This window comes from Falco cherrug, chromosome 8 (assembly GCF_023634085.1).
Source record: "Falco cherrug isolate bFalChe1 chromosome 8, bFalChe1.pri, whole genome shotgun sequence".
Lineage (NCBI taxonomy): Eukaryota > Metazoa > Chordata > Aves > Falconiformes > Falconidae > Falco > Falco cherrug.
Genome location: NC_073704.1, coordinates 21,560,697 through 21,575,243, shown reverse-complemented (window position 1 = coordinate 21,575,243; position 14,547 = coordinate 21,560,697). Strand labels below are relative to the sequence as shown.

Sequence of the window (14,547 nt, the reverse complement as noted above, 5' to 3'; positions counted from 1 at the left end):
CAGGGCCCAGCGGGGCGCGGGGCGGCAGCCACCTCGGCACGCCGGGCGGGAGGGGGCGGAGCGCCTCTGACGAGCTCGAGGAGGCGGGTGCCCCCCTCCCCCAGCCGCTTCGGCGCCTTCTGAGCGGCCCCCGCCGCCTTACCCCACCGCCAGGCAAGGTTCTACTGCGACCGGCGACCCCCCCCCCCCCCCCCCCAGCCCTTCGCGGGCCGGGGTGCCGCTTCTCCCGTCTCCGCGTCCTCCCTCTCCGCTCCGCCGCCGCACCGCCCCCGGGGTCGCCCCCTCCCGCCCTTTCCTTCCACTGACGCAGTCTGTGCCGCACCAGCTCTAACATGGCGGCGAGGCGCTGAGGAGCGCGGGGCGACGCGGGCCGCGAGCGGGGTGAGTGCCGGTGCCGCAGCCGGGCGCCGCCGCGGTCCGGCGAGGTCGACATGCGGCCGGGCGAGGGCCGCGGCCCAGGCTGCGGCGTGGGCGCCGGGACCGGGGGGAGAATGGAGGTCGCAGCGCCACGGGGCCTGAGCCTGGGTCGCAGACGGGGGTGGGAACCCTGTCCCCTCCCCGGCCGGCCGCGGGGACTAACCCCGGCCCGGCCCGGCCCGGCCCGGCCTGGCCTAGCCGCCGCTGTGGGGCGGGTGTGGGGCAGCGGCGGTCGCCCGCGCCGGCTCCCCGCGCACACACGCCCCCTCGCAAGGCCCGGCGGCCCGTGTGCGAGGCTGGCGGGCCGCGGCCGGGGCGTCCAGCGCTTCCCTGGGGGGGCACCCGCGGCAATCCAGGTGAGGGTGGCCCCTGCGAGGAGAGGGGTTGTGTGAGATGCTGCGAGCGGGGCCCGAGGGCAGGTGGGAGCGGGAGGGGGGGGGGGTGAAGCGGCGGCTGGGGCCTGGTGGTGGGGTCCGCCAGGCCGGGAGTCTCTTCTCCGCAGCCGGCGAGCGGCGGGCCCGACGTGCCGCGGGTCTGCCTGCCCGCTGCGAGCGCCCTGGCTAGCCTCCGGTGCTGCTCCCTGCTTGCTCCGGAGTTTTGAATGAGTCCGTCCTCTTCCCCGAGAGGGCCAAGTACCCGAGCTGTCTGCGTGCCACATGTTCTCTTCTCTGCAGGCCTCTCCTAGGGAAGTGCAGCCTGCAGGAGCTACCATGGCTGGCAGGAGGGTCCTTGCCTCTCTTAAGGTTTTCCTAAGGCACTTCAGAGATTTTTATGAGTAGTGAGTTTCAGGCTCATTTTATTTGCAGTCACGACCAAACTATAAGTACTGTGTATATGTGATTGTACTTCTGTCATTAAGGAGGCTTTGAAGGAGAGAGGCTTCGGAGAAAAATAGTTGATTGAAACTGTGGGCAAAATAATGTATTGTAGTGTTAAACATTGCCTTATGATTCAGTTACAAGTAGAAGAATTATTTTTCCATAATGCTGATGAAGTCATCGCTTTTGCTAGTAGTTGCCTAACATTTGACTAGTTATAGTAATCATCTGAGACCTGTTTTTAAGAGGAACATGAGACCATTTTCTAAAATGTATCTTTTCTTCTGAGAGAATATTTTGGTTTTCACATTTTTGTTCTATATTGCCTGCAGAAGAGGCTGTTCTTTGGATAGGGATAAATGTTTTTAGTTTTGGTTTTGCAGATTTTTTTCTTTTTTTTCTTCTTGCTTTTCCTCCTATTTTGTTTCACTATTCCCATTCATTAATGCATGGGGGTCTAGCACGACTCAAATGTTTAGGTGCTACCATAGTAAAAATATGGAAGTTAAGACATGATTTATGAAGCATTAATTTATCTAAATACGCAGCGCTTGATTTATCAGTTTTTTAAATTATTTATAAAGATTTTGGAAAAAATGTAGTTTCCTGTATGTGAAGAAGATCTGAAGGGGAGCATATAAAGGATACCAACATCAATAATTCTCTGAGAGCACCCTTTGGGACTATATTTCTTACTAAGACTTCTCATTTTTCCAGTTCTGTCCTTTGAAAAAGAAGCATTTTGAGTTAGCTAAGTAGTCACCAAGCTGTTACCAAAAGATTTAGTTTTTCCCTTAGGATCTCAGAAAATCTGTGGATTATTAGGGAATTTGGAGTGAAGAATATGCACTTGGAATGGAGGATTTTACTGCAGCATGATGTCTCCACTACCAGTTCACTCCTCTATGCCATGTGCATTTAGGAGCCATCTTCCATTTGGAAGCAGAGTCACTGAATGCCAGGGAGCAAATCTGGCCAGCTTCTAATGGAGTGAGGTTTAGGTAAGAGGCTGGAATGAGGCAGGGAAAGGATCTAGAGCTGAAATAGCAGAGCAGGGAGGAGAACATGAGGATAAAATATGATAGAACAACCTTTTTTTTCATTATGGTTGGCAAATATGGGTCAGAGTTAAGAACTGTCTCCTGCTGTTGAATGGTGTTGCCTTTTTCTCATCTTCAGTAGCAGGGGTAGGAAGGTATTCCACTTCTGAAATTTAGTTTGGGAGTCCTAATGGGTAAATGGCTTGGAAATTACACTAGACCCTTTAAAAGCTTTTTTCCCTTTCATAGAATGCTAAAACTTGCCTGTCTTTAGCATTTTGTAAAGTATAAAATGTAAGTTCACGGTTTCAGACCTATGCTAATCCACTTTCTGGTTATGAATAGTGGAATAGAAATGGACATGTTTCTTTTGTGCACAGACCTGGAAGAAAACACTTGTATCTTTTCACAAATGTTAACGGGAGGTGGGGGGGGGAAGAGTACCTTCTGCTTAAAGTAGATGATAGAAAATCATGGTTAACTCTTGATAACAAAGCTTTTAACTTTATATTGACAAGAGTGTGGTTAGATACTTTAACATCTTTTTTGTCTCCTAGGAGCATAAAACAAAGGGCATGATCTAGTAGGTATGTGTATTTCTGTTTAAATAGCTTAAGAGGATGTTGCTACCATCTCAGCTGAATGTTATATTCTCCTGGCTCAGATGTTTTAACTGAGCGTGCGTTCCTTATACTTGAGTACAAGAAGACTAAATTAATGTTAATAATTGTAAAAAATCATACTGAAAGTGATGTAAATGCACTATGCAGTATAGTAGTGTTAGGAGCTTGTACTGCATATTTAGTCAAGACCTATGTGAAGATGGTGTTTTCTTAAATCTCCTTAAGAACATAGCAGGCTTTTGCCTCATGTTCATGGAAGGCAGTGGTTGATACTGCCAAGTATCTTTATTTAATTTTTAGGGGAAGAAAAAGAAATACTGTATCAGTAGTCCAAAAAAACCTTGTAGCATTAATCTAGAGGAGGAGACCTGATGGAAAGTGGTGTCAATCACTTTTTACCTGTAAAAATGTTGAAAGGTTGGCTTTTTCCCTCTAAATAGCATTAGAAGAGGCAGTTAGGTTGAAAACCTCTAATACACGATCTCTGATGATGAGTAAAAAATCTTTCTGCATAAATTTCATGGACCTGTGTAGAACACAAATATATTCTTTTCTTACAGATGTCTTAAGTCCACATGATAGCAAAGACAGCATGTTAAACCTGAAGTGTGTTCAAGTGTAGTACCTTCTTTCTAAATCTGCTGGCAACAAAAATCTTGTGCTGCTGATTAGTAAAATGAAAAAGAAAAGAAACCCAACCCTTCCTTAGTTATCGTTGCTGCTAATTGATAGGGGGGGGGTTATGGTGAAACAGAGGAAAAGATGGTGGTGTTTTGGGAAAATGAGGAAATTATAGAGGTTGAGGGTTGGGCTGGTTGGATTTTTGTTGTTCATACCTTCAGTATCATCGTAACTCAGCTGGAAGCTCTGGCACAGGAGTGGAACTAGGAACAAAATTTCACATCTCCCATTTCACAATCATGAATTGATTTCCGGTTTAATCCATACTGGAATGAATTTACAACATTTTTAGTTTATGGCTCCACTGTCACTTTAAGCTGATATGTGCAGCTGCCAAATCTTTTCCTGGAGTGGGGAGGAAAGGGTAGTTTTTATGCAACTAGGTGGCCAGTTCTATGAAAGCCAAACAAGTGGATGTACGAGCCCTCCATTCTGGTATCAGTCCATATTTGTATTGGCTTCAAGTGACTGCAGCCACAGCTTTAGTGGATGTGATACATGTTCAGTATTCACTTTGTGAATTTGCATGTTCTGGGTTCAAAGTTTTGCTTATAATTTCTGAAGATTCCAGATGGCTATCTTTTGCAACGTAAATCAATGTAGTTTTGTCTTCCTGCATTTGTAGATGATCTGAAACAAAATACTAAGAATGTGAATTTATGCACTTTATTGTACACTTCATTTGGACATTGAATGAAGACCAGTGCAGAAGATAATTGTAAAATGATGCAAGGAAACAAATACAAAGGCAAGGTCAAAGAGAATTTAAAAATAGGGGAGAGCCGACGATGACAGAGAAAGAAGTGAAGGAATAGGACAAATATGGTTTTGGTTTTTGTTCCTTCCTACTGAATACATCTTCGCTCCAAATCTGTTCTGTCCCATGCAGGGACAGAAACAAATAGGTAGTCCTGTGAGCTCTTCAGCATACTGACAGATAAAGGTGGTGTGGGTTTTATTTCCCTCATAAAACTAGGAAATACTGCTGTATTGCTGCTTGCCATCAGCTCTCATGAAATGCACAACACATGGATGCTTCAGTTGGTGTGCATCTGTGAGTGCTTTCTAGCCCATTTCAGTCAAAAGGAGCTAATTTATATTAAACGTATTATTACCGGATTTTTGCTAGCACAGGTGATTTTGAAAAAAAAATCCTCAAGGTGTATTTGTAAGCGTATCAACACATATGAGGAATAATCTCTGGCAGAGAGATGCTTGTGAATGGTTTGGGATGGTTATCTTTTTCCATTGACTCCGATGATTTTGAAGAACAGCTTGTCTGCAGCCTGGCCATGAATTGGCCAGTTTTATCCAGCAAATACTTGTACAGAATAATGAGGCTGATGGAGGTGTGAAGGGATGTGAACCTTGATGGACACAGCTGGTGATGCATTGGTTATGGATGCAGCTGTTCTGACAAGGCTAAATATTTCTGGTGTATTTGTCAATAAATGCAAATATGCTCTAAGCTGAACTGAAAGTCCACTTTCAGAATATAACAGACAGGCCTCTTTAGATATACTGAAGTCACCACTTCAGAGGTGGTGGTTGTGGTTTTTTTTGTGGGGTTTTTTTGGACATCATTTCTACTTAGACAGCAAGAGGCTTCTCAAACAGGAGGTTATTGAGAATGATTAATGGCTTGAACATTTCAGGATGGTACTTGGGTTGTTAAATTTCCTTTCTTACAGAGTTTTGGAAGGAAGAAGTGAGCCGACTTCTCAACACTGCCCATCTGCATAGCATATTTTTTTGTGTATGTATAGTGAGCATCTTTTGCATTGACTTTAACATTTCCTTCACTTATAATTTTGTTATTTTCCTGACTTCTTGCTATTTTCAAATTGTTTTTCTTTGTTGATTCTGTGTTTAACATTCGTATCCCATGTACTTGCATTTAATACAGACAAGCTTTAAATGATCAGTGTATACAAGACTGTTTGGTGTTAAATACTTTTAGTTAAATACTAAATACATGAATAGAAGTCGATCGTTTATGGATCATTTGTAGCTCAGTAATTTTCTCTGTAATGCTTCAGGAGAAGGTCTAATAACTGTGCTGAGGATACTTAAGTATATTGGAGAGGAAAAACTTGACATGTAGGTAGGGAGGACAAATGTCACTGATATTTTAGCCTGGTTTACTAGGCGACATCAGCTCAAGAGTTAGGTATATTTAGTTGGCCTGGTGTTTGTCCAGTCAGGGTGTTCATACTGACCGGTTGACATAACTGTCGTATAGAACCAAGTGCAGCCAGTATTTAGGGGATATTATGGGAGAATTTAGGGAAAGTAACATTTAGAACACAGACTAAACTTCCTGTGTTCTGCTGTTCAAAATTAGTGCAAATAGGGATTCAGGTAGAATTCTTATTTGTTCCTTCTCTCTCCTACCCCGTTCTTTACAAAAGAGTTAAAAATTGACATATGTGGGTACATTGACGTTTATTTTAAAGATTAGCTTTAGTCATTATCAGTGAAATAAAAATTGTGTCAAATGTTAAGGTAGCTTGCATTTTTGGGGGGCTAAAATACTGTATATAAATGCTAAAGACATATCTCTACGTTTCTCAAGCAAATTGCCTGTAAGGCAGGGGTTAAATCCCTACTCACTCAAGCACTACAGCTAAATGTGTAAAGTTTGGGTACAATTGATGGATCAGTTGTGGTACTGCTGATTCTTAGATGTCTGAGTTCAGTTAAAACTGTCAGTTCTGTCACTGAGCAGTATTTAGTAGCATTTATTCTGAGAGGTTTCCTAAAAGAAAATACTCCCCTGCCCCTCCACACAGCTGTATATTCTGCTGCTGACAGTGTGAGTTGATGGCTGTCCTCTGAGCTGGTGTCAGTTCTGAAGGCAGTCTCCCCTCCCACCTGTCTCATCTCCCTTGGCTTGCCCACGCTGCCACTTCCTCGCGCTGCCCCAGAGTTTGTGCAACAGCAGGATGAGCTGGTCAGCCTTCTGCTAAGCTGACAACATCAAAGTTCTGAGCTACAGTTGTTTTTCTCTATTTGTTTTTCTGCCTGGCTACAAAATTTGTTGCACTGATAGAAGAGGAAATAGTAATTTGGGGAGAGGAGCAAGCAGACTGAGGCAAGCCTGCTGCTTTTCATGAGTCTCTGGCTTGTGTGAATTAATGTATTCATTACAAAACTAAGTATCTAGTGAGATTCTGCATGTTTGCAAAGTCTTCTCATGGTAAAAATCGCAAGTGATAAACTACTGAGTGGTGTTTAATTTAAATCATTTCTACATTGTTCTTTGGATTTTCACTGTGTAATCTTGGCGAAATACTAGGAGTGACACTGAGCGCAAGTAGAGAGAATATAGACTAACGTGATTACACTGCTGTCTTGATTTCTTACAGCCTCTTGTTCATGAGCTCAGTGTGACAGATGGTGACAATTGAATTTTTCGAGGCTGTTCTGTGGCACAGCTATGAGTGAATCTTTAGGAGGGATGTATGCAGTATGTCAGTTACATTTGAATAGTTTTTTCTGGCAATTAAAAATAATTAGAACTGAAAATTTATGGATTATGTTCCAAGTTCTGGAAAAGGTACTCCAGTTGTACAGATCCTTTTACCGTCATTGTTGCTTTCCCCTCTCAAGTAATTCAGAGATGATGGGACTTCAGGAAAGGAAAAGAATATCATGGTTGTACATAATGTTGAAAGACTGGTGGTGCAAATGGATTAAGACATGTTTTGTTACACAGAAATAAAGGGATTTATGTACTCAATGGGAAAGTTGCATTAAAATTCTTGATAAAGAATCATAGAATCATTTAAGTTGGAAAAGACCCTTAAGATCATTGAGTCAAACTGTAAACCTAACACACCAAGTCCACCACTAAACTATGTCCCTAAGCACCATGTCTACATGTCTTTTTAAACACCTCCAGGGATGGTGACTCAAAAGAGATGAGCAATGATGTAGAAGGAAAAGAAGCAATAAAAAGCCCAAATAATTTCACTTAGCAGTAATTGTGGAAGAGCTACATATTTGTATTTTTTTTCACGTAGAATGCTTTGGATCTGAATTAGAGCAGCTCCTGATAACTGCAGTGACAGGAATTCAGGAAATAATATTCCTAAGAAATTGAATGCTTAATTCTTAAGGTGACAATATGTTGGTGACATGCCAGGTTGTAGCCACCGTAAGTTATTTGCCACTCTTTGACTGTTCTCTTTGTTGCAAAAGTTCTGGTATTTCTGAAAGTATGCCTGCTTGACTTGGGCAATTATTACTCTTCTACAGCAGCTGAAGTTCACCATCCTGGGCTGTTCACCTTTCTGTGCTGTGTTCTCCCTTGAGCAGTTGTAGTTCATGGCCCAGGTAATAGTAACTGAGATGAGCTACACTGGGTTGTGGACTGCAGCAGCTGATGTGTTCCTGAGGGGAGGAGCCTGATCTGAATCTGGTGACCCTGACCAGAAGGGTGGGTTGGCATGTGGAGATGGTGGCCTTCTCAGTCACTAATGCTGTGCCTAACAGATTACAAATTAGTCTCTTTTAAGCAGTTGAGAGGCAGCTGCAGAGTTGTTTGAGAGCATTCAAGTAGTTTGCTCTCAAAACTGAAATGTAGGGGGTTTTTCTTTTTTTCTTTTTTTTTTTTTTTAAATCTCTGATGTTTATTTTACCTAGGAACAGACAACTTAGGTGATTATGTACATACTATCTGGATAGCAGGAAGACTTCAAGCTTTATTATCCCCATACTTTATCTTTTCTTTTTTGTATTTCCTCATCTGAAGTATGGCACTGAAGTTTAAATGTGATATTATTGCAGCAAACATGAATTTGGGTCTACAAAACCTGAAAATGACCTAAAATACTTTGTATTCTCTGAACCTTTAAAACTTTTTGTTTGCACTCTTTTTTTTGAAGGTTTGTTTTTCTGCAGCATTTGTTGTCTTTGTAGAATCTTTTACGCTGACTTACACGTAGTGTTATGACACAGAAAGAAAAGCTAAATTTTATTTTTATTACTTACAGTATTTAAACTTTTGAAGCCATGGGAGTAAAGGTCCAGAGACCTCGTTGCTTTTTTGACATAGCCATCAACAATGTACCTGGTAAGAAAATTAAAATAGCCATTTAGTTACATGATATTCTAAGAAGAATAATGCACATACCAGTTAACTTCATAATAAATGTGACTTCTTTTTTTTTTTTCCCTAGCTGGAAGAGTGGTCTTTGAACTCTTTTCAGATGTGTGTCCAAAGACATGTGAGAATTTTCGCTGCCTTTGCACAGGTTTGTAGATTTTATAATTTTAAATGTAATACCATGTTAGCTAGTGTGATGTTTTGTGTTATTTTTTTCCTGACATTTTCTTACATATAAAAATAAGTACGTGAAACATTGTTTCTTGGTATCTCTAGAGATTTAGCTGATTTCTCATGTGCATCTGATGTAGGATCAAAGCAGTTATAGCTTTGGCTTAGTATCTTGCAGGGAGTGTATACTAATCAACTTTAAATATGGACACAGTAAGCTGATTTTCTGTTACTAGCATAGATATTACTGTTCACATTATATAACATCATCCAGTCTTGAAAGGTAGCCAATAAGAGGTCAACCATGCAGACTTACTTTTTGGTCTTATGCTACTTTGAGGTATTTGAAAGGTATTGCTGGTTTCATTAGTTGTTTGGATTTTTTCTTAATTTTTATTTTTCTTTGTTGATGGCGACTGGTGGTTTCCACTGCTATTGAAATTCAGATGATTTCTTGAACAAAATACTGCGAAAACTCTGTTCTGTAAGCATTTCCAAACAGAATTATTATCCTGTGGACTGCATACTTTTGTTGAAAATGCTGACAGTTTAGCAAAACTTAAGTTTATTATCACAAGAATAATTTTGTGATTACATTGATAGCGTACATGTTTCTTGTTTTCAGCATTTTCTGCTTCCTTTCCTTCCAGCTCTGTTGTTTTTCAGGTCAGGGCTCTGTGGCTGTTAATACTGAATCCCTCAGCAGCACTAATATGATCTGAATCAGGTGTGGGTGCATAATTACATGTATGTCAAATTGGCTAGAACACTTGGTGCACCATTCACGATGCCTCTAGGAATGTAGGTATTATCTGATCTGACACAAAATCAGATTATCAAAATGTGTTAACAAATTTGAACCTTAAAGTGATTCTTCTTAATGAATGTGAGCATGTTATCATGTGACCGTGCCATTCTTGATCTGCTGTCAGCTGCCTGAAAATCAGATTTATAGTGTTATTCCCAGCTACTGCTTTAAATTTTTGACTTGAAGTCTTTCAACAGCATTTCAGGTCAGGAACAAGTACTACTAAGTTCATACTTAGTTGCTGACATTGAAGATCAAATTCAGATGCTGAACTACTTTGCTGCTTTAGCATATTTAAGAATAGTGAGGAAAATATATGGGCAGAGTATTTATGATATTGCTCATCAGCAAATCAATTCAAATTTTGATCTTGTTTTCTTTACTCCTTTTCAGGCAATTTTGAAAAGTATGTGCTCTCTTCTTAAAGCAAGGATCGGCAGCCTTATGTTTTCCTAGCGTACCTATGTTAGGCATATGTCATAGTGGAATAGATACAACTTCACATTTATCGAAGTTCCTATCAAAAGTGTTTTTTCTAGGTAGTCAGATCCATACAGAGGCTCCAGTCTGTTGCAGACAAGTTCAGAGACAACTGCCCTTGACAAAAGCTTTTGTCAGTTTAATAGCTGAGAATAAGGTTATAGGAAGATATAGTCTAATGGTTTACCAGCACTAAGGGGAAGAGATCCTTTTCCTTCCAGCATCCTCCTACTGATTACCTTACTGCTACCTTGAGGTTGGCTCTGCCACCTACCATGAGCCATTCATCTTGTTAACTTAGACACCTTAGCTATTTGTGGGTACCTGAACCAGAGTCTGCTTGTCGGTCTTCAGCACCAGAGCTGACATAAGGGAGAAAGATGGCAGTTGTAGTCATGAGAGGGAGGGAATGAGATTCCTTCTCCTTCCCCCTGCCTCTTTGCTTTTATTAGGAGCTTTTATGGTATCTTAACTGTGCGGTGTTGTAACTGAAGATCTGGGTGTTTCTTGCATATTTCTGAGCAATGCCAGTTAACTCAAACCTAAGCTGTGGCTGGTTAATTTCAGTAAATCTGCATGGATGAGACCAGAGTCGTATAATAATGTCAGTAAGGAGTTTTCTGGTGTAACTCTAGAGACAAAAGGTAGTTCCTGCTGTGCTTTCTTAAATGCTAGTTTCTGTTGGTGTTACAGGTATGTGTCTGCCTCACAAGCTCAATTTTCAGAGCAGAAGGTTTTGATTAAGCACTTAGAGTTATTTTTTGTAGCAGAGATTGTACAGGTACAGACAGTAATACAGACAGTAATTTTATTTTTTGTTCCTCCTCTTTAGGTGAAAAGGGTACAGGAAAATCCACCCAAAAGCCATTGCATTACAAAAGTTGTCTGTTTCACAGGGTTGTGAAAGATTTTATGATCCAAGGAGGTGACTTCAGTGAAGGTATGATGTGGATCTTTGAAGAAAACTTTAATGCTTTTGTGATAGTGTATTGCAGGAGTTCTGTGTATCGTCACTTACGTTAATCATTCTGGGATTCAACTGCTTTTTTCCCATTTTTCTGCATAAGAACCTTTGTGTGAAAATGTATATAATAAACTTAAATGTGTGTGTATACACATACATTTTTTCTTTGTTATTTCAGTACTTAAAGTACTAAGTACTTTGTATTGAAAGGTTTAAATATGAAGGAAAAATATCTGCTGCTGGGGAAATACAGAAAAAAGGTAAACTATAGCAGAATACATGGGAGGATACTTTCTTGTTTTCCAAGTGTGCTTTGGGACTACAAAGATGTGTTTTGATCTTTGCATGTCTTGAGGAATAATGTCAGTGACTTTGATGCAGTTGGATCAGTATTTCATATTACAAAGCATCTTCCACATAATGTGACTTTTAATCACTACTTTAAGTTGTATATCACTTCCTCTCTCAAGGAAATGGCAGGGGAGGAGAATCCATTTATGGTGGCTTTTTTGAAGGTAAGAATTTTATCAGTCTTCTCTATTTTGGTGTTACTGTAAGCAATCACCTTTACATTCTGTAGTCCTTGTTCTGTAAACTGAACTTCATTGTTTTTGTTAAGATTTTGTATGGTCTTAGAGGCCTGTGACTGTCCGGTTTAGATTATTTTACTTCTAAGATACGAACCTTTTTAATGAATGAAAATTAAAACTGAACTTCTTTGTATCTGTCTATTTTACCAGATTTACATTTTTATAACTGTTTTTAAACGTACATTTTTGGTTTGAGCAGCTAGCTAGAAGTTAGGGATTGTCTTCCAGTGAAAAGGAGAAGGGCGTGATGGAGTCAGATTTCCTTGTAAAATGTTTATTTAAAAGAACACATAAAGCCTTGCTTTCCTGAACCCCAGAGGAATTAATGATAGAGGGCATCAGTTTTCTCATGGTCCTCATCCTTGTTCAGGCAGTGTTGCAGAAGTACCTGTTCTGCACTCCCATGTGTTTCTCAGCCTGTGTTTGCTCACACTACAGTGGAGCATCTCTGTGGTTTTGTTTTTGTATTACACCTAAACCCATGTGATAGCTCACTGCGACCAGCAGGAGTGGTTATGCTCCTCCCTGACACTTTTCTTTTAACATAAGGTCTCGTCTGAGCTTGCAGCAAACAATCAAAGGAATTATCCGCTATTTTAGTAGAGCCAGACTCCAATTTTATATAAGAACTTGAGTTGAATCAACAGTTTGTAACTGTCAAAAGGCGGAGGAGGTCTTAGCTTGCATTGACTCTCATTCAGATCAGTTTTCAGAAAATTCAGCTGATTCAGCTTTTAAAATGCCCAAAGACTATTGTAGCAAAAAAGTATTTATTTCCATATTAGTGAGTGGATGCAATTCAATAATTTGGCAAGCATCAGAACCAAGTCAAATTAGTAGCTGGGTTTGAGGAAATGTGTGGTTGGGGAAGTTGAAAGAAGGAGCCAAACCTTCTGTCAGTTTTAAGTTGGCTGTTCAGCTCAGCCACGGTATGAAACTGGATTTGTGGGAGATTTTGCTTTTGTGGATCACTTAACCAACTCACCATAGCATTATATTGGTGACTTAATGTTATGCCAGATAGCAATTATACAGGTGACTGGATAGAGAGTGGGACTGTCACCTCCAGTCTCACATTGTGGTGTGAAACCATAGCCTTACAGATGGCATACTTTTCTTCTTGGTTAATGCTTGCTTGTGCCATCTGTATCTAAACAATACTGAGCAAACTTCCTCTGCTTGAAGAGTTTGGATCCCCCAGCAACCTCTATGCTGTTTTGGGAGAGGAGGGAGGGAGGATAATATCTTACAGATGTGTTAAACGAAAAATAGTGAGAACTTTTCACAGATTCATTGGGATTTAGTTTGAACTGTTAACATTGCTTTGCTCATCAGAAGTAGGGTTCATTCAAGTTAAACTTCCTTTGCTGATGACCAGCTTGGTAAGTTCATCTGTGTGCCTGACAGACAAAGAGAACTTGTTTGGGATTGCTATCAAACTGGATGTCCATGTGTATTAAAGAATAATTACAAAACTGCCTGGAAATGGGGGGTTTCTTAGTAGTTAACGCACAGCTAAAAACCCAAAGAGACAATGATCAGTATGTGCAGAACAGAAAGAGCAACAACTTAAAATTATGAGGTCTCTGCTAATGTTGGTAGGAAACAAATATCTTGAACAAGAATACTTGATTTTTTAGTTTTTTCTCAGGCTAGAAACCACTCATTCATATTTCTCCTCATTAAATTGCATTATTTAGAATGGAAGGAATATATATAAGCTCATATTTTGAATCTGTTCTTAACACCACTTTTTATTGAAGTGACGAGCAGATTTATTTAATATAGTATTTATCTAAGCATATGTGGTATATTAAAGTAACTGAAAACACCTTCTTTAGATGAAAGCTTTGCTGTAAAGCACAACAAAGAATTTCTCCTTTCAATGGCCAACCGAGGGAAAGATACAAATGGTTCACAGTTCTTTATGTAAGTATTGTACTATCCTGAAATGTGTGTGTGGTTTGCCATTTGTAAGTTGTAAAAGTCATCCTTTTAAATATTGAAATTAATATTTATTTAAATATTTATTTATTTGAATATTGAAGGCTAGCTCCTGTGCAACCCCGAAGCTGATGGTTTTTCACAAAGTTGCATGGAAGTAGCCATTTTCCTAATGCGTTGTTTAGGGAGCCTATTTTTATCACGTTTTTATTTAGTGCTTATCATCTGTGCAAAAGAGCCTTTGTTAGTTTTCAGTAGCTGTGTTCTAACTTGGGCAATAAAAAGCAAACCTTTAGTTCCTTGTAGAACTCTTACTGCTTTCTTCTATTAAGTGTTATCTGGAAGGAAGCAAAGCAGCTCTGGGGGTTCCTAAAAGTGGTAGAGGGTTTTTTTGCCATAGATTAACTTCTCAATGCAGTCTCATTCAGAGTTAAAATTTAAATTCTTTAAATACATTGCAGTAGACTCTTCTTAAATCTGATTTATCTCCAGAAAACGTTCTTGAAATACATCACTCTTACCCATGTTTCATGACCTTAATTAACATGGTGAGTTGTGGTTGTCACTTACCATTAGACCCTTATTTTGGGATTTCTGACTGTTACTGTAATTATCCCAGTTTTTTCACTTCTGCCATGGTTGACATCTGTAAGCCATAGTAATGCTAGTTTAGGGGAAAGCTGAGATAAAGTCAGTTCTACGTCTGTGTCAGATGTTCTGTACATCCAGATATGTTTTTCTTTCTTTGATTTCTGATTATTTTCTAATGTATAGAAGATTATTTGCAGTTTTCCTGCTCTGAGACAGTTGCTTTAATTTTTTATCTGTCCCAGGTAGTACTTATATAGTTTAATAAATAGAATACTTAATATGTCCTGTATGAGTATGCTGTCTAAAAAAA

At 40.2% G+C, this 14,547-nt stretch overlaps 1 protein-coding gene across 4 annotated transcripts in view; it reads left to right on the top strand.

Annotated features, from left to right (window-relative positions):
* Positions 1-117: 117 nt before the first annotated feature.
* The window catches only part of PPIG (peptidylprolyl isomerase G), a 28,770-nt gene continuing 14,340 nt past the window's right edge, over positions 118-14,547 (top strand). The window contains exons 1-8 of one of the 4 annotated variants that reach the window (XM_055719054.1): positions 220-381; positions 2,833-2,862; positions 5,271-5,335; positions 8,577-8,656; positions 8,763-8,837; positions 10,981-11,088; positions 11,583-11,627; positions 13,544-13,631. In XM_055719054.1, coding sequence (XP_055575029.1) covers positions 8,596-8,656; positions 8,763-8,837; positions 10,981-11,088; positions 11,583-11,627; positions 13,544-13,631 — 377 coding nt within the window. In that variant the 5' untranslated portion in view covers positions 220-381; positions 2,833-2,862; positions 5,271-5,335; positions 8,577-8,595. Of the gene's footprint in view, positions 382-755; positions 774-2,832; positions 2,863-5,270; positions 5,336-8,576; positions 8,657-8,762; positions 8,838-10,980; positions 11,089-11,582; positions 11,628-13,543; positions 13,632-14,547 lie in introns of those variants that run through there. The other 3 variants (XM_055719055.1, XM_055719053.1, XM_055719057.1) reach the window with 3 other exon arrangements.